The 21738-nt window shown below is 38.0% G+C and overlaps 1 protein-coding gene across 3 annotated transcripts in view; it reads right to left on the bottom strand.

Moving 5' to 3' along the window:
* The window catches only part of LOC149462707 (LIM domain-binding protein 3-like), a 138263-nt gene that overhangs the window by 47167 nt on the left and 69358 nt on the right, over positions 1-21738 (bottom strand). For all 3 annotated transcript variants that reach the window (XM_089676494.1, XM_089676492.1, XM_089676493.1), the window contains one exon: positions 6989-7140. In XM_089676494.1, the coding sequence (XP_089532620.1) occupies positions 6989-7140 (152 nt within the window). The remainder of the gene's footprint in view (positions 1-6988; positions 7141-21738) is intronic.

The raw sequence follows: 21738 nt of genomic DNA, 5'->3' as shown, positions 1-21738 counted from the left end.
GGATATATAACAAAGTATTGAGATGAACTTTTCATATTGACCAAATACTTATTTTCCACCATCATTTGCAAATAAATTCTTTCCAAATCAGCCAATGTGATTGTCTGGATTTTTTTTCTCATTTTGTCTCTCATTGTTGAGGTCTACCTATGATGCCAATTACAGGCCTCTCTCTTCTTTGTAAGTGGGAGAACTTCCACAATTGGAGGCTGACTAAATAAATTTTTGCCCCACTGTATAATGAAATGACAGGAGGGTGGCGGCTCTCTCGTTCTGGGAGGATGTTATATGACGTCTTCCCACTCTAGCTGCGCATGAGTGGTCTGCAGGGGCATGAGGCGCGGCGATCGGTGGTGCGCTGTGTCTCTGGCACACAGCAGATCAGCGATTGCAGTAAAGAGCCGATAACGTAGGAGAGGAGAGCCGGTAAGCGGCATTCCTCACAGGGGACATGTACACTGATCATCAGGCCACTGGTCATCAGTGTCCTGATTATCAGTGTAGCCCCATCAGTGCCACCTGTCAGTGCCCATCAATGCCACATACTGGCTCCCATCTGTGCACATCAATGCCACAGATCAGTGCACATCAATGCCACATATCAGTGCCCATCAGAACTGCCTTTCAGTGCTGCCTATCAGTGCCAGTCAATACTGCCTATCAGTGCCTGTCAGTGCTACCTATCAGTGCCCATCAGTGAGCCAATCAGTGCTACCTATCAGTGCCAGTCAGTGTCACCTATCAGTGTTCAACAGTGCCCATCAGTGCCGCCTAACAGTTCCAATCAGCGCTGCCTATCAGTGCCAGTCAGTGCCGCCTATCAGTGCCATATGTGAGTGCTGCCTTTCAGTGCCCATCAGTGATGCCTGCCAATACCCATCAGTGCCGCCTATCAGTGTCCATCACTGCAGCATCATTAGCGCACATCAGTGAAAGAGAAAAATTACTTATTTACAAACTTATTTAACAGAAACTAAGAAAAAAGTTTTTTTTTTCAAAATTTTCAGGTTTTTTAGTTTGTTTAGCAAACAAAAAAAACAAACAGTGGTAATTAAATACCACCAAAAGAAAGCTCTATCTAAAACAAATGCTAAAAATGTTGTTTGTGTACAGTGTTGCATGACCACGCAATTGTCATTCAAAGTGCAACAGCGCTGAAAGTTGAAAATTGGCCTGGGCAGGAAGGGGGTAAAAGTGCTTGGTAGGCAAGTGGTTAAATACATTGAATTATTGACACATACTCAGTAAACACATAAAGATTTGTGACTTCTTTCTGATCTGCATGCTTGTTCTGGCTCAGCATTTCATAAAGATTTCAAATCAGTGGGACTGATTTACTAAAGACAAAACTGTTGCTTAGTGAATGTGGTAAAACTTCACTTTGTAAAAAAAAAAACAATCAAGGAAAATACAAATAAAAAAAATGCTTGCACGGGATTGGATGATGGAAGTCAGCAGACCTTAACCTCATTCATTAAGCATTGGAGCAAGCTCTCTTGCAAAGTGTGACTACCCTTGCAAAGTAAACATGATATTATTTAAAAGTTAACTCCAGTGTGTCAAAATAACTGTAGACAACTAGCATTTTCAGGAGATCATATCAGATAGGGGCTTGTCCTTGTAATAGCAATAAAGTTAAGTAAAAATAAAGAGAAAAAAGTTTAAAAAACTGAAGTATAACAAAAATAAACTAGAAAAGCTACAATTTCTGGGGAAATTGTTTGAAGTGTTCTTGCCTCCACCAGTAGTATACAACTGGAGTGGGTGGAGTAACTGGGTGGGAGTGGCTTGTCACTCTGCTGCCTGCTCACACACCTGGGTTCCTATGGCAACTCACTCTACAGCAAGGGCAGAGAAGAGCAGTTAAAAACAAACTGCTACAACTTGCTCACTTCACTGGCGGTTGCCATTTTCAAACGGTTGTAGTTTATCCTACACTGAAGAGCTTTGTATTATGAGAATCACAAGACCCAGACCTACATTTTGATGCATAGTATGTCTCTGAAATATTAAAAATGAAGGCACAGTGGTAGTTTAGAAATTGCCCTTCAAATCTGAGGTGGCTAGAGTGGAGTTTCAATGAATGTCAATGGGCGGCGTGAGTTGCAAACAAATGGTCTTATTGGGAAAAACTATCAGGACCATGGCTTAGCCATGGACATTTTTAGTGGCAGCAGGGATAGCTAAACGTTTTGATATACGATTTGTGTAGGTGGGCTTGAAAATGAGGGAGAGATGGCAGTTTAGAAATCATGTCCTGATTTTTCAGCTCACACTCTAGCTTTTGCCAGCTCCCACTCTAGTTTTGAACATTCCGCCATTCATTCCTATGGAACCAATTTTACCACAAAAACGCCGATATTTCGTGAACCATTCGGTGAAACGTTCCACAAAGTAATAGCACACCAATCGGGAACAATACACACGTTTCGGTATATTACTGTCTATGTAGTGTAAAAACTGTGGGAGGAGTTAGGGTGGTAAATTTGCCTATAATAATAAGAATATATATGTGAGATAACAGTAAGTGGTCTTGCCATGCAAGAACACTTAATAAAATAAAAACATCCTTACCCCTAGATACACAAACATACAAAGCAAACACATGCTTCAGGTGTGCACATGTACGAAAACAATTGCACAATACATATTAGGCCTTACCACACATGTTAAGTGAGAGGTACTGTATATTTCTAGGCCTTTTAAAGTGTCACCTATGGACAATTTTGGGTCCGCAATATTAGGACTTCACATATTTGTTATCTATTTACCTAAAGCAACATCATCATTTTTATTTGGCCATCTAGGGATATTGTGTTTATGTGCTCTAAAATAAATGTGAGTGTATTTATTGCTGAAAATATATATTTGATAAACAGTAGAACACATATCATGTGACAAAGAATTGCCACTACTACCTTTTTTTTCCTCAGGATCTCTGCTTTCAGAAATTATATACTGTTTTCCGTGTTTCACATGTGCTATATTATGTCTGCACAAAAATAAAAATGTCTCTGGCAAAGGTCTAGGATTACAATGGTATTGCCTCCCTGCGTCCAGCCAGATAATTGTATAATAAAGAAGTTGTAGCACACAAATGAGCAAATCTCTGTGCTTTTCCCTCCTGTAAACATGTTCACAGTGTTAGACTGACAAAACTGTGCAATGCAATAGAGTTGTGAACCAAAATGTATGACTTGAAACTAATATATTGACAAGTTAATGAATCTAGAGAAACATATTATATATTTATTAATAAAAAACAAATGTAATGATTTTTTTCTGTTTCAATAAATGTTATACATTTTTTGCACATTACATAATAATAATTAAAGGATACGTTCACCTTGTAGAAAAAATAATGAATGCACATGTTTTTGCAGGAAAAAAATGTGCATTTATTATTTTTCCCTACAGGAGCCCGCAAAACATTGCACTGGATCGCTGGTACAGTGTCAGGCTCCTGCACACTCTCCCTTCAGCTTTTACCTCTTTATGGGCTTTCAGTGACAAGCTGTGTGCTCATCCGTGACTTCGCAGCCCATTGAGATCTTTGCTGCGATGGCAGATGGGACTTGTAGTTTATTCATTCACAGACAGCTGCGAAAGAATGATGAGGCTGTGTACACAGCTGTGCCATTTATAAATTCTGACAGCGGGTACCAGGAGGATCCCCCACCCGCTGTCATAGTGGATAGAGTGGGGGGAAGCGGGGCACAAGCTGGAACATGTTACATGTTACACCCTAAATACGGTAATGACATGTAGCATCTTCCAAAGGTAACACTTTAATCATGGGGACAATGAGAGGCCTGACATTAGCGGAAAATATTATCACAAACCAGCAGCTTCATCAACTAAAGTAGCAATATTTCTACATCAGTCTGATCATTAATTAAGTGGTACATTCATTACTTATTGAGGTGTCCCAACTGTCAGGTTGTGGTAATCTTGCAATGATTCTTTTCTAATAATTACATAACTTGATTTAATTATGATATATTTTATATTTGCCTGGAATTCAGTTTTCTTGTAGCTCCTTTTGAAGTGCCAGGAAGACAAGAATTTTATTCCTCTTCTAGCCATAATACTCACAATGCTTTTTTGCAGGGTTTGAACTATCATCAGTTTAGCAATTCATAAAATGAATTGAAACACATATAAAATTGGATGTAATCTAACTTGTCCTTTCAGATGTCTTGTATTGTGTATTCAATTTTTGAGCTATCTTTTGGAGCTAAAATTGACTAAGAGGAAAAGCTCTATCTTCTTTCAATACATCAATGCTACTTCGATGAACAGAAAGAATGAACTTCACTACTTTGCTTTCAGCAAAATAGCTCTTCAGTGACCTTGCAGCATTCACTGGAGCTTTCCCGTGATTAGCTATCTATTGATGTATTGATCTTTTCCTGTGTTTTGTTGGCTGGTATTTTTTACGTAGATGAAGCTTCATTGTTATATGAGTAAACCTGTTGCAGTCCTAGGCAAATCAAAATAAACAGGGTTTTCACTTTAGTTAAAAGGCATCAGTCAACCAGTAGATTAAAAAGATCAGCAACTAAACTTACTGTATATGGAAAACTTGACTTTTCTTGTAAGAAATGAGCTTGGCCCATGGATTCTCCATCCTTCCTTTTTCTTCTATAAAATGATGGATGACAATATATCTCAAAAGAGTAAACAAATTTTTATTTGCTCTTTTAGGTTATATTGTAATTGTATGTATTTATGGCAGCAGCTCACTATTGTATGGTATATTTGGTAGGTGAGTTTCCTCCTAAGCACGGAGTTTTTTTGGTGCAATTTCTTAAAATGATGAATGGCTTTAGTCACCAACATGGTTGGGCCCAGTTCGACTTTTACAAAAAATATTAGGATTTACATAAACATTCACATATGTGATGGTCATGTGAAATGGGCAATTTACAAATTGAGTTTTTTTGTTTAATATACTGTAGCTCACTGTGTTCTAAAATGTAACAGCATTACAGAATTCCAACTCAATTTAGTGTGTGGATTGCTTAATAAAATTCATATTCTCATTTAGTAGGTAAGAAGCATTCTTTTTATTTCTTTATGGATAATTACTACAGACTTTTGCTTTGTCAGGCCCATGCCACCATATAACGTATTTGACAGTGCGAATAAGAGCATTGAAAAGCTTGACTCTCAGATGATTATGTCATGTAGGTCATGTGTTAATTGTGATTTAGTCATTATTCAAAAAAAGTAATTCTTGGTAAGTTAGCCAAATATTACGGTTTGTTTGTTCATTCTACCAACACCTATTTTGTACTGGGGGGCTTTTTTGACTGGGTAGAAGTTGAATTGTTTAGGTAGACCCTACCACTGAATGGTTAATGCAATATCCAATGCAGATTGTATAGCAGTTGTGTCACACTTTAAAGGCTTCCATAGATGGCTCTAATTTCAGTCAATTCCTGCTGAATCTGCTGAAATTCGAGCTGTGGGTGACCATGCAAACACCACCAGTTGAGAAAAAAACCATTTAAATTTTTGCAGAACTAAGTGGAAAATGAATGGTTTAGTAGTGGCTGTATCCTATCAGATGCAGTCACTTATCAGCAACACCACTGAATTTAGTCAGTCATGGGTACCACAGCTGCCTGAGTAAAATAGCCAGCAGTGGAGAGTCATCCGTCCCACTTGTAAAGTTGGCCATATATGGTTGCATTTTTTTCATTCAGCCAGCAGGCTCAATGTAAAAAAGAGTGAACAAATTCACCCATCCACACATTCGAGGTGGATGGGGGAATCCTCCCTGTCACGCTATTGTATTCCGCTGTCAGAATACACAGGTCAGTGCTACAGCCATTGGTGGCCCCCTCTGATTAAACAGATTTTGTCTGACAGGAAACATTTTATTTGACAGGGAGGTTGAACAGAAATCAATTGGTAGTCTGACTTCTGTTCAACTGCAGTGGCCACACATGAATCAAAATGCAGCTAGTCCCTGCTGAACCGCCCAAATTTCGATCCATCTATGGCCACCTTTATTGTACCTGTGGGAATTGAATGATTCTCTCTCATTCATGTCGGGGGATGAACAAGAGAACATTAAGCCATCTATAGAGGGCTTGATATAGATAGACAAGATAGACAGTCTAAGGCTCCTTTCACAGCGTCATTTCGATCAGGTCTGCCTATCTGTTTTTTAGGTGAACCTGATCAGAAGGTCCATTCATCCCTATGTGCAGAACTTGTGTCCGTTTATACCTGCCTACCTCTGAGTCCGATCGGGTCTGCTAAAAAAAACAGAAAGGGGATCTTCCAATTAGGTTTAGTGGATTGGGGTGTAGTTGAGTGTGAACAGACAACAGAATCTGTTTACTCTTTGCTTCCCCTAGAGGAGAGTGGGCTCTCTCCATGTGTGTTCTGCAGAAACTAAGAAGCCACGAATGTGTCATACGTCTGCAGTGCCCTGATCAGCAGAGAATCTGTGAGCCGATCCCCTGCTGGCCAAAACGGAATCTGCCTCGTGTGAAAAGGACCTAAACCTAGCCATACACTGATCAAAATTTTGCTTGTCCAGAAGGAGCCAGACAATTTGGATGAGCATGTGGGCTTCCCCACTCGACACAGGTCGATTGCTTAATTGACTTTCATTGAAGGGACATGTTGGAAAATTTTCCATCAAGCAGCAGCTGCAGCTATTTAGCTGAAGCTGCTGATCAGTGTATTCCGACACGGCATGTGCCACTGTTAGAATACAATGTCTTGATGGGGTAATTCCTTTATCCACCTCGTTTGTGTGGATAGTGGAACTTCTCTATTTTTTTTTTTGTTCTGCCCACTGGCTAAAATAAAAAAACAAATTGTGAATGGCCAACTTAACTCAATTAGCCCTTAAGAATGACAACTCTTTACTAAATGGGTTATTAGCTTTTTTTCTACCCAGTTCTACCACTCATGGACACACCTAAGTTACACATTGTTTACATCTATCACTTCAAGAGAAGCTTACTTTTGTAAGGTGAGGTTCAGGTTGTAGCTGGCTGACTTGATCTTGTTCTGGGCCTCTAAATGAGTCATGCCATCTGTGCTTACTCCATCGATGGCCACCACCAAGTCTCCCTGATTTACATTGGATTGTGCTGATTTACTACCAGGTGTTACCTGCAAAGAAATGGAAAAGAAGAAAGAGGAGATAAGAATAATGGTCAATAAGCTCCATTTACAAACTATTTAAATATCCTAATTAATTTATTAATTTTTCTGAAATTTGTGTGAGTTATCTGTTAATATATCCAGTAAATACAGCAGTATATACAGTGGTTCTAAAGTCAGAAACTCCACTATTTATTTATTTCAGGTACTTATATAGCGCCGTCCATTTACGCAGCACTTTTACATATATATTGTACGTACACATCAGTCCCTAACCCTCAAGGGGTGTACAATCTAAGGTCCCCAACTCACATTCATACATACACATACTAGGGCCAATTTAGACAAGAGCCAATTAACCTACCAGGATGTATTTGGAGTGTGGGAGGAAACCGGAGTACCCAGAGGAAACCCATGCAGGTACAGGGAGAACATGCAAACTCTAGGCAGGCGGTGCCGTGGCTGGGATTTGAACCACCGACCCTAGTACTGCCAGGCGGAAGTGCTAACCATTTAGCCACTGTGCTGCCCATGTTTTGCTTTTCTCCTTCAAATCAGAAGTATCAGAGCCATCTCTATCCCCAACATTTAGTCCATACGTGCAGAAAAACTGATAGAAACTAGGTTTATTTTAATTCATTACTGACTGAGGGTAAATCAATTGTTAATATCTGAACACAATTTTTCAACTTTGACATAAGAACAGTAAAACTTTACATATCATCATCAACTACAGTACTTTGTGTATCCAGGTAGAATATATCTTGTTTTTTTTTCCAAGACAAATTGGGCATTCTTGGTTGTAAATGGTAACAGATATCTCCTGATTTGTTTTTATTATCGAAAGAAATTGGGCCCAAATTAGTATATTTTTTTAAATTTAGCTGTAAATTTCTTGCTATTACAGTAACTTACCACCAAAGAACAAAGGGGTATAGTTCTGCAGGGGGGTTCATCCATCTGTGCTCTTTAGTGTGCTTGGAGAAACCTGTTGGATTTCTTTTCTTAGTTTCTGAAAGGATGCCTTTGTGTTTGTGTGCATGTGCTGTACATTTGTTACTAAACATCTCTTGATGAGCCACCTTAAATAGCAATTAGTGAGCAAACAAAAAGCATCCATGCAGCCCAGGAAGAGACAAAAAAAGAGGGAGAGATGATTAGTGTCTCAAATGTAGCCAGTGCATGAACACGTTTGATTGGATGCCTAATGTTTCCAAGACAATGGGGTATTTAAATATCTTGTTTCTCACAGAACACGCAAAAGCATCACTGTATAATGCAAAGGGTGATTCCTTTCCCTTTCATTAACCAGCACTCTACTCTATACACATTATCTGTACTGACTGTGATTACTAAAGTAAACAAAGTCTCCTTATGTCATCACAAAAGTTTAAAATACAAATTGCTTAAAGCAAACTTGTCACAAACCAGGCACTCACAGTTGTGCCATGTTCTTTCCATCTTTATTAATGGATTTATCAGTGCATCAGTAGCTATATGTATTTTTAATCCAACTCTGATTTTTCTAAATGTTTTGTTTTGCTACCTCAGTGGTGAGATTTTGTTATGAAATGTATTGGAATGAACAGCATCGTGAAAAATTATGTTTTTTTTTTTTTTAACAATTCTGGGTATGCCTTCCAGAAACAGGTGTCTATTTAGTGATCATGGGATGCTTATATTGCAGACAGGCAGACTTCATTCAACCAATTTTTGGACTTTTGTGGTCAGAGCTTATCTGAGGGTTTTACAGGGGGTGATCATTTTTGCAATGTAGACTTTTCATTTTTTTTTATCTTAAACATTAAACGTATAAAAAGTGGAAAATTCCAAAAGGGTCAACATCTGTGTAAAGCACTGTGCATACGACTTTACATATCCAGAATTAGAAGTCTTATCAGAGCAAGATGTTTAAAACTGCAGCCGATAGACACAAAAATGCCACTGTTGGTAACAAAATCCACCTTTTTTACCACTAACACAAGAGCATCTCTAATAGGAAATGAGCATATATGTCCAAACAGTGCTTTTAAGACTAACGGTACATCCCACACTGAGTTTAATTCCCAGTGGCATTATTCACCAGCTCTACACACAAAAATAACCTGTTCTGTGATATGGGGGACTTAGATGACCTGGTAAGCTGTCTGTAAATGAGCCCTCTGATATGGAGGCAAGCAACAAAATAGAAACTTCAGGGATACTAAAAGCATGATTTTATATTTTTTGTCCATTGAATCTATCTTGTGTGCGACATTACAAATATGCTTCTTTTCTAGAACATTTTTTTTTGTCTATAGGAGTTAATGTGACTATAGTGCTTAGGAGATGGTCAACATCCAACTGTTGTTAGGAGATGTCTTTTTTTTTGTTGGTTCAGGTATAAACATCAGATTGCCCGAGAATGCAGTGGAGAATCAGCAGAGCTGGGGACTGGAGTGGGAGAAACTAGCAGATGTCAAAAGTGGTGAGCAGCATGGGAGCAATATAGCAGGAGATGAACAGGGACCAGAGAGAGAGCGGAGGATCAGAAGAACTGGGGGTTACTACTGAGTGGGGATCAGCAGAACTGGGGGTTACCACTAAGTGTAGGTTCAGCAGAGCTGAAGGCACTACTGAGCAGGGGATCTGATAAAAAAAGCTACTAATGAGCTGGCGATCTGCTGAATGGGGGTTCTAATGAGCTGAGGATCTGCTAAGAAGGAGTATTACTGAGTTGGGGATACTACAGAGCGTACCATGCCTCAAAAACACATGAAAATGCATATTGAAGCGGTGCTTTAATGTGTGTTAAAATAATCATATGTATACTAATACCTAAATACCTTAGATGTATGGCTGTGACATTACTGGAGGGCTGGTCTGGTATAAGACTCTAGTAATCAAGACTAGAATGACCGGCATTCATGAATATGGGGAAGTGCAAAAGTGGCAATGACGGTTAACTCTTTAAATATTGGAGTTTCCCATTAGTTTCTATCATATTACTGGTATGCCAGACAATTTTTTTAGGATGTCATGGCTTATTGCTGATTAAAAAAAAAAAATCTCTATCTATCATGTTTTATTGATCTTTTTTCTTGATTCAAAAGTGTATTGTTTTATAATTGGTGTGACGCGGCCTATACCCAACAACTTGTGTATAGCATTTCACTGCATAGTTATATGACAAAGCTGTGATCATTTCTACCTAAATTACAACTTAAACTTACATAACATTTCTAGTACACCTATTTGTTAAAGAAAAGTTTATAATTTTGTAGCTATTTTGTAAAACTGCATTAATAACCAGGAGTGATAACATGAACTTGCAACTGGAAGGTGTAAATAAATGTGCTTGGGGGGCAAATGTAGGACAGAGAGGGTGTAGATGGCCAGGATGTGGACAATATACAGATTGTTAGCTTTTTTGATGATGTAGTGACAGATTGTTAGCATTACAAGAGAGGTTGGTTGAAGTCCAGTGATCGGTAATGCATAACTTATGGATTATGTTGATCATTTTTATTTTTGCAGTACATTTATTATACATTTGGGTCATTCCTTCACCTCTTTTTCCCTCTAGTTTTCCTTAAATACCAGGAAATACCAGAGATATCCCCTTCCTGTTGTTTGAGAGCTCCCACTGATTGCCACATAGCAGTCAAGGAGTCAAGTATTCATTCATTAAACCGCTTTGTTCCCTATCTATGAACTTTTTCCATTTACAGCAGCTAAACTTTCTCAGACACAGTTTTATAATGTTTTCATGAGATGAAAAATGCCAAACCAATAGCTGTCATCGCAGAATTTTCTTGTCGCAAAACCTCTTCCTGTTGTTCATTGTTTTATTTTGTAGCTTTTAGTAAAAGTGTTCAAAGTAGAATAAAAACATCAGAGAAATTTACATCACAATGTCATATTAAAAGATGACTTTGAGACTGTTGTCGCTAGATTGCTTTTTAATAGAGGTTTGTATAATGCTCATTGTGTTATACAATTATTGGTTGCATAATCACAATTCTCAGTACAGTGTCTGCTACCATTATGCACATACAGGTGAAACCCGAAAAATTAGAATATCGTGCAAAAGTTCATTTATTTCAGTAATGCAACTTAAAAGATGAAACTAATATATCAGATAAACTCATTACATGCAAAGCAGGATAGTTCAAGCCGTGATTTGTCATAATTGTGATGATTATGGCTTAGAGCTCATGAAAACCCCAAATCCACAATCTCACAAAATTAGAATATTGCAAAAAGGTGCAATATTCTAGGCTCAATGTGTCCCACTGTAAACCGCTAATTAAGGTATAACACCTGCAAAGGGTTCCTGTGCCTTTAAATGGTCTCTCAGTCTGGTTCAGTAGGAATCACATTCCTGGGAAAGACTGCTGACCTGACAGTTATGCAGAAAACCATCATTGACACCCTCCATAAGGAGGGACAGCCTCAAAACGTAGTTGCAAAAGAAGTTGGATGTTCCCAAAGTGCTGTATCAAAGCACATTAATAGAAAGTTATGTGGAAGGAAAAGTGTAAAAGAAAAAGGAGCACTTCATGCTTCCTTCCGCAGACGAGCTTCATGGGGATGCTGACTTCATTTTCCAGCAGGACTTGGCACCTGCCTACACTACCAAAAGCACCAAAACCTGGTTCAGTGACCGTGGGATTACTGTGCTTGATTGGCCAGCAAACTCGCCTGACCTGAACCCCATAGAGAATCTATGGGGCATTGCTAAGAGAAAGATGAGAGACATGAGACCGAACAATGTAGAAGAGTTGAAGTCCGCTATTGAAGCATCCTGGTCTTCCATAACACCTCAGCAGTGCCACAGGCTGATAGCTTCCACGCCACACCGCATTGAGGCAGTAATTGCTGCAAAAGGGGCCCAAACCAAGTACTAAGTACATATGCATGCTGATACTTTTCAGAGGTCCGATATTGTCCTATGTACAATCCTTGTTTTATTGATTGCATGTAATATTCTAATTTTGTGAGATTGTGGATTTGGGGTTTTCATGAGCTGTAAGCCATAATCATCACAATTATGACAAATCACGGCTTGGACTATCTTGCTTTGCATGTAATGAGTCTATCTCATATATTAGTTTCACCTTTTAAGTTGCATTACTGAAATAAATGAACTTTTGCACGATATTCAAATTTTACGAGTTTCACCTCTATAATTCTAATACTTGGCTTTTACTATAAAAAAGTATCTCTTAAAAACTAGAACTGTGGGATTGCAAGGAGAAATTAGGTAATAGAGGATAAGAAGGATGGTATGAGTCTTTAAATTAGTTAAGTTGGCCTTCCTTAAAGTATATAAACCTAATCACTAAAACTTCATATAACCTTTAACATGGGTATTTCAAAAGTTGGATATTTCAAAATGATGTATTTCTCAGAAAAAAAAAAAGAAAAAAGGGGTTGCTTGATACAAATGCAAATAAAGGTTATTAGGATCATGGCTGCTAGTTCACTTATTTTGAGTTTGTGTTTGATTAAGGATATATATTTATATATAAGCCCAAACTTTTTTTCAGTTTTGGATACAATACAGAATGGTTATTTTATTTTATTTTTGCTGTCTTGGTCCCAATAGGAAGATTTTCCTTTACTTCCTGTCTGAACAGGAAGTAATAGGAGATCTCTCCAAACTAAGTAAATAAGTGTTCCCATTGGAAGATTTCCCATTAGTAAGGTTTATTCTTCATGAGTCTCAAGGCAAGTATGATATACCTGAGACAAAAGCTGAAAATTCAGTTGACATCTCTAGGTTATTTGATAGAAATGTATCTTTGAAAAGTGACATGTTTCTATGAATAAACTGGAAAGTCTGCATGATATGATATGTTTTGATAGTTCATAGCCACTGCAAAGTCACCGAGCATTTTGGATCACAGAAAACCAGAAATGTTTCTGCTCTAAGAATATATTATCTAACTTTCTGCTCGAATTACATACAGTAATATGTAATTATATAACTATTTTAGGATTACAGTTTTACTCTAGTTCTTGGTAAGAATTAGCACTAAGGCTTTTCATTTGTATGCTCATATTATCTGTCACATACAGACAATTTTGTTTTTCTAGTGCCCATGTTATAGAACATATCTACTACTGTAGTACCTTATCAGTCTCTAAATAAAGCAGGCATGACTCTCTATCATTTCTGACTTCAAGCCAGAAAAAAATCTAACTAACTACTAGTTTCCCTAGTGGGTGATCATGTAACACATTCTTCAAAGGTCACATATGATAATGAAGACTTAAGGGTCTCCCAGAGGGCATCGGTATGGTAGCTTATTATCAGCTGTGTTCTTTACCACGCATTCAGCTGGAACCTTGGCAAGACTAAGACTTTCAATTTAATAGAGACCTACAAAAGAGGGCAAGCAGTAAAGGCCATACTAATCTGTGCTTAAATATTGAACTAGCTACCTTTTCTTCTGAATCTACTGCCCTTTAAATAATCCTACTGAGTGCAGTTTACTTAGTAAAACACTTTAATTCCTTCCCATTTCTGCAATCTTCACTCTGTGGCCCTGCCAGGTGTTGCACAGCCTTTGCAAGGAATGTAACAGTTGCATCTCTTATTACTGCATGTGTACTTTGCAGCCCAATTCATTCTTGTCGGTGAACCATACTCTGCAGGACTGCTGAAGGCTCACCAGTAGGAAGGAATAGAGCCTAAATGCACATGTACAGTAAAAGGAGGACCTGGAGGGGACATTTTCATTACAAAGACTGTGGAACACCAGGCACAGGGAAGGTTTCTGCAACAGGGAGGAATGTAAATGTTGTATTTAAAATGCAAGCTCCCGAAGTGTTCAAAGTGATATTAAAGGTTCTTTTTTTTTAAATATGTTATATTTACCGACTATGTGCCATGGTTTAGCCCCAATCTTCCTCTTTGTAGATCCCCCGCTAGAGTTCCTGGCTCCTCCCCCCTTTGAGTACTCATGCTAGGCGCAGAAGGATTTTTAAATTATGCAAAGAATGCATTAAGATAAAAATACTTGAGTTATTAAAACCACTTTAAAGTTTATTTTTTTTAAAGAATGTTGACGGTTTAGGATGTCTCTCAGTTTGTACTCATGTCTGAGGCCTTGTTGTTCATATTTCCCTTGACTTCCTGTTTCAAAATTAACATTATCACCAGGCAGGAAGTAAGGTGAATTCTTCCCATTGGGGCCCCAGAGATTTTCCAGGGGTCTTGTTTTTCCTAAAAAATAATTAGTATTTTGAATTTTCTGAGCAGATGCTTAAAATAACATTACATTATGTATGGGGATATGATCAACATGTATAAATACATACAGTAGGTGGTCTATATAGTGAACTCAGTGTAGAGTTATTCACTTTAAGGTCAAAACAGAGGACAAGGGGGCTCTATTTTCGTCTGAGGAAAAGAGATTTAATCTCCAAATATGGAAAGTCTTCTTCGCAGTAAGAGCGGTGAAACTGTGGAATAGACTCCCTCAAGAGCTGGTTCTGGGCAGCTCAGTAGATTGTTTTAAAAAAGGCCTGGATTCTTTCCTAAATGCACAGAATATAACTAGATACTAACATACATAGGTAAAGTTGATTTAGGGAATATTCAATTGCCTCTTGAGGGATCAGGAATTAATTTTTTCCCCTTCTGGAGTAAATTGGACCAAGCTTTATTGGGGTTTTCTTGTCTTCCTCTGGAAGTGGGTATTGGATTGTATATATAGGATTGTATATATTTTTTTCCCTTTTATTGGTTGAACTAGATGGTGTCTTTTTTCAACTATGTAACCATTTATCCTAAAGTCTATGAAAATATCCAAAAATGTTACACAGAAACACATTCCACCTTTTCCTTTAGTACCCACCTAGCGAGTGTATACTGAAGCTCATATTAAAATATAAGAACTAGTATGACAATGCACAAATAAAAAATTAGGAAAAACCATGTGGCTTATAAAAAACTCAAAAACCTTAGAGGCTTGCCTTCACTTAGAAATTTTTTTGATAAACTTCAAAGTAGCAATGCTAAAAAAATGGCATGCTTGTCATCACATGTCAGGGTCCTATCCATGGCAGAAGTCCTGGAAGACCGGGCATTTCCACCAGTACCCTACATGGCCACAGAAATACACGCATCAGGCCCAGTTTTGGCCTTTATAAGGAGGCTCTTCCCTTCTTCAAGTTGCTGGATGATCTCTAGCTCCCCGTACCTTGTTCCTGGTTCCTGTTTTCTGTGTTATTGTGACCTGTGACTTCCTGATACCGACTCAGCTTGCTCTTGGACCTGTCTACTCTGCTTAACCCCTAATCTGACCTCGGCTTGGCTAACAGATACTCTCTCTCTCGCTCCTCGGTGTATGACCTCGGCTATCCCATCTGACTACGTCTGCTCTGATTCCCACCTGGTACCTAACCTTGGCTTGAACCGGCTATCCAGTAATCCTCCATTCCCGGAAGGGCTTGCATACCTCGCACAGGCGCCATCAGTCTGCAAACCTCATCTCCGTGCATCAGCTGTGCTCCTGGGTGGACCACCAACAAGCACTCCTACAGGTGACCTTTGGGTCTGAGTCCCGCTGTCCCACTCTCAGGGGAGTCTGGAGCTTAGCCACAAAGGAAGCCCTCTCTCCATTGGCCTCCATCACCAGGTACCTGATATCACATCCAAGTGAGACTGAGACTTCACACTGCAGCATCCACTGCCCACAGTCATAACTTAATTTACCTAGGTGCCGAATTTTGAGGGCTCAGCAACAAACTACCTTTTTACATTTTTAAATAGTCATAAACAAACAAATTTATGTGACTAGCAGTAATGTTACCTTTATTAAAATTATGAGCATGCTGTCCATGAAACCTAAAGGAATACAGAATGATTGATTCTCCACACAAACCTGTCTTCTGTGTTTATTGATCAAATATTTATGTAGAAAATATGTCAGACTGAGTCTCAGTGTATTCAGTAGATGTATGGTGATCAAACGTACTCACCCACTAACAACCAAGTGCATTTCTTAGAAAGCAATCCATTTAGGTAATTATTTCATTTCATTGTGTATTGTCAAATGCCTCAACATTACATTACAGGAAAATCAACTTTCACTTTTTTTTAAATAATAGTTTGACGCTCTCTATGAGGTGCATACAGTTGTGCTGAAAAGTTTGCACATCCTCGCAGAAATCATGAAATTTTGGCATTCATATTTGGCAATTTTGGCATGGTTGGTTGTTGGTGTGGTTGTTTCAAGGAGCACAATACAACAATACTTGAACAAAAATGAGCTGCATGGTCAAGCTGCCAGAAAGAAGCCTTTACTGTGCCAATGCTGCAAAAAAACCCAATTACAATATACCTGACAATACCTTGCCATGCCTCACTGGGCTTTTTGTGGCATTGATGCAGTAAAGGCTTCTTTCTGGCAGCTCGACAATGCAGCTAATTTTTGTTCAAGTATCGTCGTATTCTGCTCTTTGAAACAACCGCACCAAATATCCTATATTTCTTCTGAGGTTACCTGTGGGTTTTTCTTTGTATCCCAAACAATTCTTCTGGCAGTTGTAGCTGTAATCTTTCTTGGTCTACCTGATCTTGGCTTGGTTTTAAGAGATCCCCGAACTTTTCACTTCTTAATATGTGATTGAACAGTACTGACTGGCACATTCAAGCCTTTGGATATCTTTTTATATTCTTTTCCATCTTTTTAAAGTTCCATTACTTTGTTATGCAGGTGTTTTGACAGTTTTTTCCTGTTCCCCATGGCTCAGTATCTAGCTTGCTCAGTACATCCATGTGGGAGCTAACAAAAACAGTGACTATTTATACATAGACACTCATTGCAATATAAAAAGCCACAGATGTGGAAAATTAACCTTTAATTGCCATTTTATTCTGTGTCACCTTGTGTGTCTGTACCCAGGCCAAACAATACAGTGTACAGAAACTTTTGATCAGGGCCATTTGGGTGATTTCTGTTATCATTACTTTCTGTCTCTCTCTATCATACTCTCAGAATGGTCTAGGGTTGTTCGTGGCGTACCCCAAGGTTCAGTGTTGGCACCCTTACTTTTAAATATATTTATAAATGAAATAGGGTCTGGGATTTAAAATACCATTTCAGTCTTTGCAGATGACATCAAGCTGTGAGTGGAATAACATCCTTACAGGATGTCTCCAACTTATAAGCCGACCTCAATGCACTGTTTAATTTGGCAATTATATGGCAAATGAGGTTTAATGTTGATAAATGTAAGGTTATGCACTTGAGGGCTAAGAATATACATGCATCATACATACTAGGGGGAGTATAACTGGGGGAATCAATGGTGGAGAAGGATCTGGGAGTTCTGGTAGATCACAAGCTTAATATTGGCATGCAATGCCAAGCTGCAGTTTCTAAAGCGAGCAAAATCCTCTCTTGTATTAGACTCCAGAGATAGAAATATAATTTTACCTCTGTAAAAATCATTAGTAATACCTCATCTGGAATATGCTGTTTAAGTTTGGACACAATTCACAAAAAGAACATTGGGGAACTGGAGAAGGGCAACCAAACTGATAAGAAGCATGGAGGAGCTCAGCTTTGAGGAAAGATTAGAGAAACTGAATTTATTCTCTCTTGAGAAGAGGAGATTAAGGGGGATATGATCATCATGTATAAATACATCAGTGGTTCATATAGTGAATTCAGTGTAGAGTTATCCACCTTGAGGTCATCACAGAGGACAAGGGGGTACTCTTTACATCTGGAGAAAAATAAATTTAATCTGCAAATACGGAAAGGTTTCTTCACAGTTAGAGCTGTGAAAATATGGAATAGACTCCCTCAAGAGTTGGTTCTGGTCAGCTCAGTGGATTGCTTTAAAAAAGGCCTGGATTCTTTCTAGGATACACAGAATATAACTGGTTACTAACATTTAGAGGTAAAGCTGATGCAGGGAATATCCGATATCCTCTCGGGAGATCAGGAAGGATTTTTTTCCCTTGCAGGAGCAAATTGGATCATGCTTTGCTGGGTTTTTTTTGCCTTCCTCTGGATCAACTCTGGGTATAGGATTATAACTTTTTTTTTGGTTGAACTGGATGGACTTTTCTCTTTTTTTTCAGCCAGACTATGTAACTCTGTAGCTCTTATGATATAAAAACGAGCCAAACAACTATATGATAATAAATGGCTTCATATAATTACTATCCTTAAATATAAGACAGTTTTTTTGCATGATCAGACATATTTTCAATATATAAAACTAATTTTCACGATTTCTGCCTGGGTAGCAAACTTTTAAGCACAACTGTACATATAAGAGTTGTATTTCTAAGACTTCCTGAAGTATTAAATGACACCTGACTATAATTAGAGAGAACCTCTCAGCAAAAAAATGTGTTTATTCAATGCACTGTATGTACATACTTTACTCTTTGGCCATGGTGTTATCCAGCTAAAGTCAAACCCTAACAATGATCCTCTTTTGGTTACTTGAATATAACATTAAAGCTTTTTGTTATATCTGTTTGATAAGAAAAAAAATACCCATTTATCCTGTCAGAAAGTCAGAGTTTACCTACGTCCTCCAAAGTAAGATTTTTTGTTTTGGAGAAATGTAGGGGAAGGATTCTCTATTTTGGCAAAGGACAACAACTGGGTAGGGTTCACACCATTTCTTGCAATATCAGCCCAGAAAAAGCAATGCGTTGTCTCCTTACAACAGGAAATTAAAAGCTGAATGCTTTTTTTATGCCTGGCATATAAACAAGTATTTTCACACTTGCAGGTCTTTAATAGGATAAAGCATGGGGAAATGTGCAGGTGCTACAGAGATGTAATGCATACTTATTTTTTGCTTTGATCAGACATACTCTTTAACCAGTTTTTGCCTGTCCACGGTACATTTACTGTAGCTGTGATTCCTATAGAGTGATGTTGTGATTGGCCCACAGCTATCACATGGTATCTAATCCAATCACAGCAACCTGTACCATGTGATAGCCATGGGCCAATCATAGTATGCAATAATAATCATGGTTGTTATGAATGTAACCCATTTATGACAATTCAAAACATTGCTGTTAAGTGGGGGTACACACTATGAGAAAATCAGTAGAAACATTCCGTACGAGGATCGATTTTGATATAGTATGTAAACAATTTTCGGCATCCAAATCAGACTTTCCAAAATAAAATTTCCAAAGGGACAAACTCCAAACTTTTTCTTGTACATGAACAGAACTAACGATTTTTGTTTAATGTGTACTATTCTCATACAAGAAAAAACAGATACGAAAGACTGCACATGATCAGAAACAATAAACAACAATGATCTACGCAACAACTTTTCTACATCAAACAAAAAAGAAAAGCCTTTGTTGTTCGAGGATTTTTGTAAAATTTGTGATCATCACTGTAACAGCAATCAGAGTGTAAAAAAGAAAAAAAAATCCTGATCACCGCTGCAGAGTAGTAGAGTGACAAATGTATGGTTGAATAGCTCTCACTCTTCTCTTAGCACACACCTATTTCACCTTACATTTGTCTTTATTTTGTATTTTATTCATTTGTATATATATTTTGTTGTGTGGAGTCTATCTGGGGTAGTATTAGTGGTTTATACATGGTCTCCTTTGTAATTGTATCTGTTGTTCAGGTCTTGTTTGGAATTATTTCTGCTAATTGAATTAATTGTTGGGTGGAGCCTTTGTTACCTTTACCACTATATATTCCAAAGTTTCATGTCTTATCTACGGTTAAAGCCGTGGAGGCTGAAACCATAGATAAGACTAATTGTATTTTTCATACTGTGGTTTTCTGAATAAATTCAAGATTTTACAAGCAACATTGGTTGTGTGGATCAACTATATGGATCCAAATGTTTCCTTTGTTCTGTAATTTAGTGTCTGTTCTATTGTTTAAATCTTTATTCAGAAACCTTCTCCTACTAATGTTGTATATAAATTAAAAACAATTAAAGACAAAATGCCAGACAAATAGCACAAAGCAACAGGGGCCTTTTTTAGGACATAGTACTGTAGTATTTCATAAAAAAACCTTAAAAACTATTTAAATAGTTAATAAAATGGAAAATATTTTGGTTTAATTATCTTAAAGATGCTCAGATGGAAAGTTAAGAAAGTACAAACATGTGAAGGAAAAGAAAGAGCTGGTATATAACACATGTAATGCAGTGTTTGGTTTGTAACATACTTTGTTTAAGTTATATATTAAATTATTTTCTAATATAATATATTGATTACAATTTGGAGTTCAGATAAACGTTAAGGTATTAAAAGAATATGATAAGGGATTGCTAACACAAAAGAACTTCATTGTTCAACTTGCACATTTATATTGTTTTAGTCCATATAGACTATCAGGGCTTTTTTTCTGTTGGAACATATAGGAACAGCATTCTGGCACCAGAGACAGTGAGGGAGAAGCACTTTCTGTATACTACTGCTTTAGCAGGGCAGCTGCAGAGAGGTTATGCAGCTCACTTAGTTTTGGTTTCTCTCTGCCTATCCCTGCAGACAAGATGCTGGTTTGGGTGCCAGTCTCCGCTCAGTTGTGTGGAAGAGCTGTGCTGCGTGTAGCCTGCCTGACTGACTGCTCACTGTGGAGTGGAGACAAATTGTTAGATATCACATATTTTTGATAAATTGATTGACAATGTTGCTGGATGTAGGCGTGTGCTGTGACTGTCTCTTTGCTGGACTGGGCTGTGACTGCCTCTTTGTTGGATTGAGCTGTCTATTTGCTGGATGAGGATGTCTCTTTGCTGGACTGGGCCATCTCTTTTCTATATGGGGATATCTCTTTGCTGAATGTGGATCTCTTTTTTGGATTGGGCTGTCTCTTTGCTGCATTGGGATATCTCTATGTTGGATTGGGATGTCACTTTGTTGAATATGTGGGGATGTCTCTGATGTATTGGACCGTCTCTTTGCTGTATTGGGCCAACTCTTTGCTGAAAATATGGGGCTGTCTCTTTGCTGGATTGGGCAATCTCTTTGCTGAATATTTGGGGATGTCTCTTTGCTGAATTGAGCCATCTCTTTGCTGAATATATGGGGATGTCTATTTGCTGAATATATAGGGCTGTCTCTTTGCTGGATATATGGTGGCCATCTCTTTGCTAGATTGGGCCATCTCTTTATTTTACTGCATTGCTTTTTATTAACAAATTCCATACAAATTATTTATATAACCCTCCAAATTATACTTGATTCCCTGTTCTCTAAAGTGGAAAGTTCTAGGGGGCAGGTAGGGGGTGGAGACGAGTGTGACCTGGAAGAGGGGATGAGTTCCTGCACCTTTCCTATAAAAAAAAGCCATGTAGAATGCTCTCTTAAAAGATTTTTCACTTAAAACTCCTAAGCCTGCTCTGCATAACAACATAACACAACACAATATTATGCTGCTATAGGCGATATCTGACACTCAAGTTCTGGTTACTGTTAAGAGCTGGGAAGTACATAGAAAAGTCACAAGTAGGGATCCACTCTTCTTTCTAAAGTGGAAAAACCCTTCAAATATATTTTATGACACTCCAGATATGTTTGTTTTAAGTCATTTGTGAAATAAAGAACTGTTAAATCAAAGCAAATTAAAAAAAAAATAATCCATTCACCTTCAA

Source organism: Staurois parvus, unplaced genomic scaffold, assembly GCF_062004578.1.
Source record: "Staurois parvus isolate SC_StPar_1 unplaced genomic scaffold, SC_StPar_1.0 ptg000170l, whole genome shotgun sequence".
Classification (NCBI taxonomy): domain Eukaryota; kingdom Metazoa; phylum Chordata; class Amphibia; order Anura; family Ranidae; genus Staurois; species Staurois parvus.
Note: the sequence above shows the minus strand (reverse complement) of the source record. Positions and strands in the feature narration are given on the sequence as shown.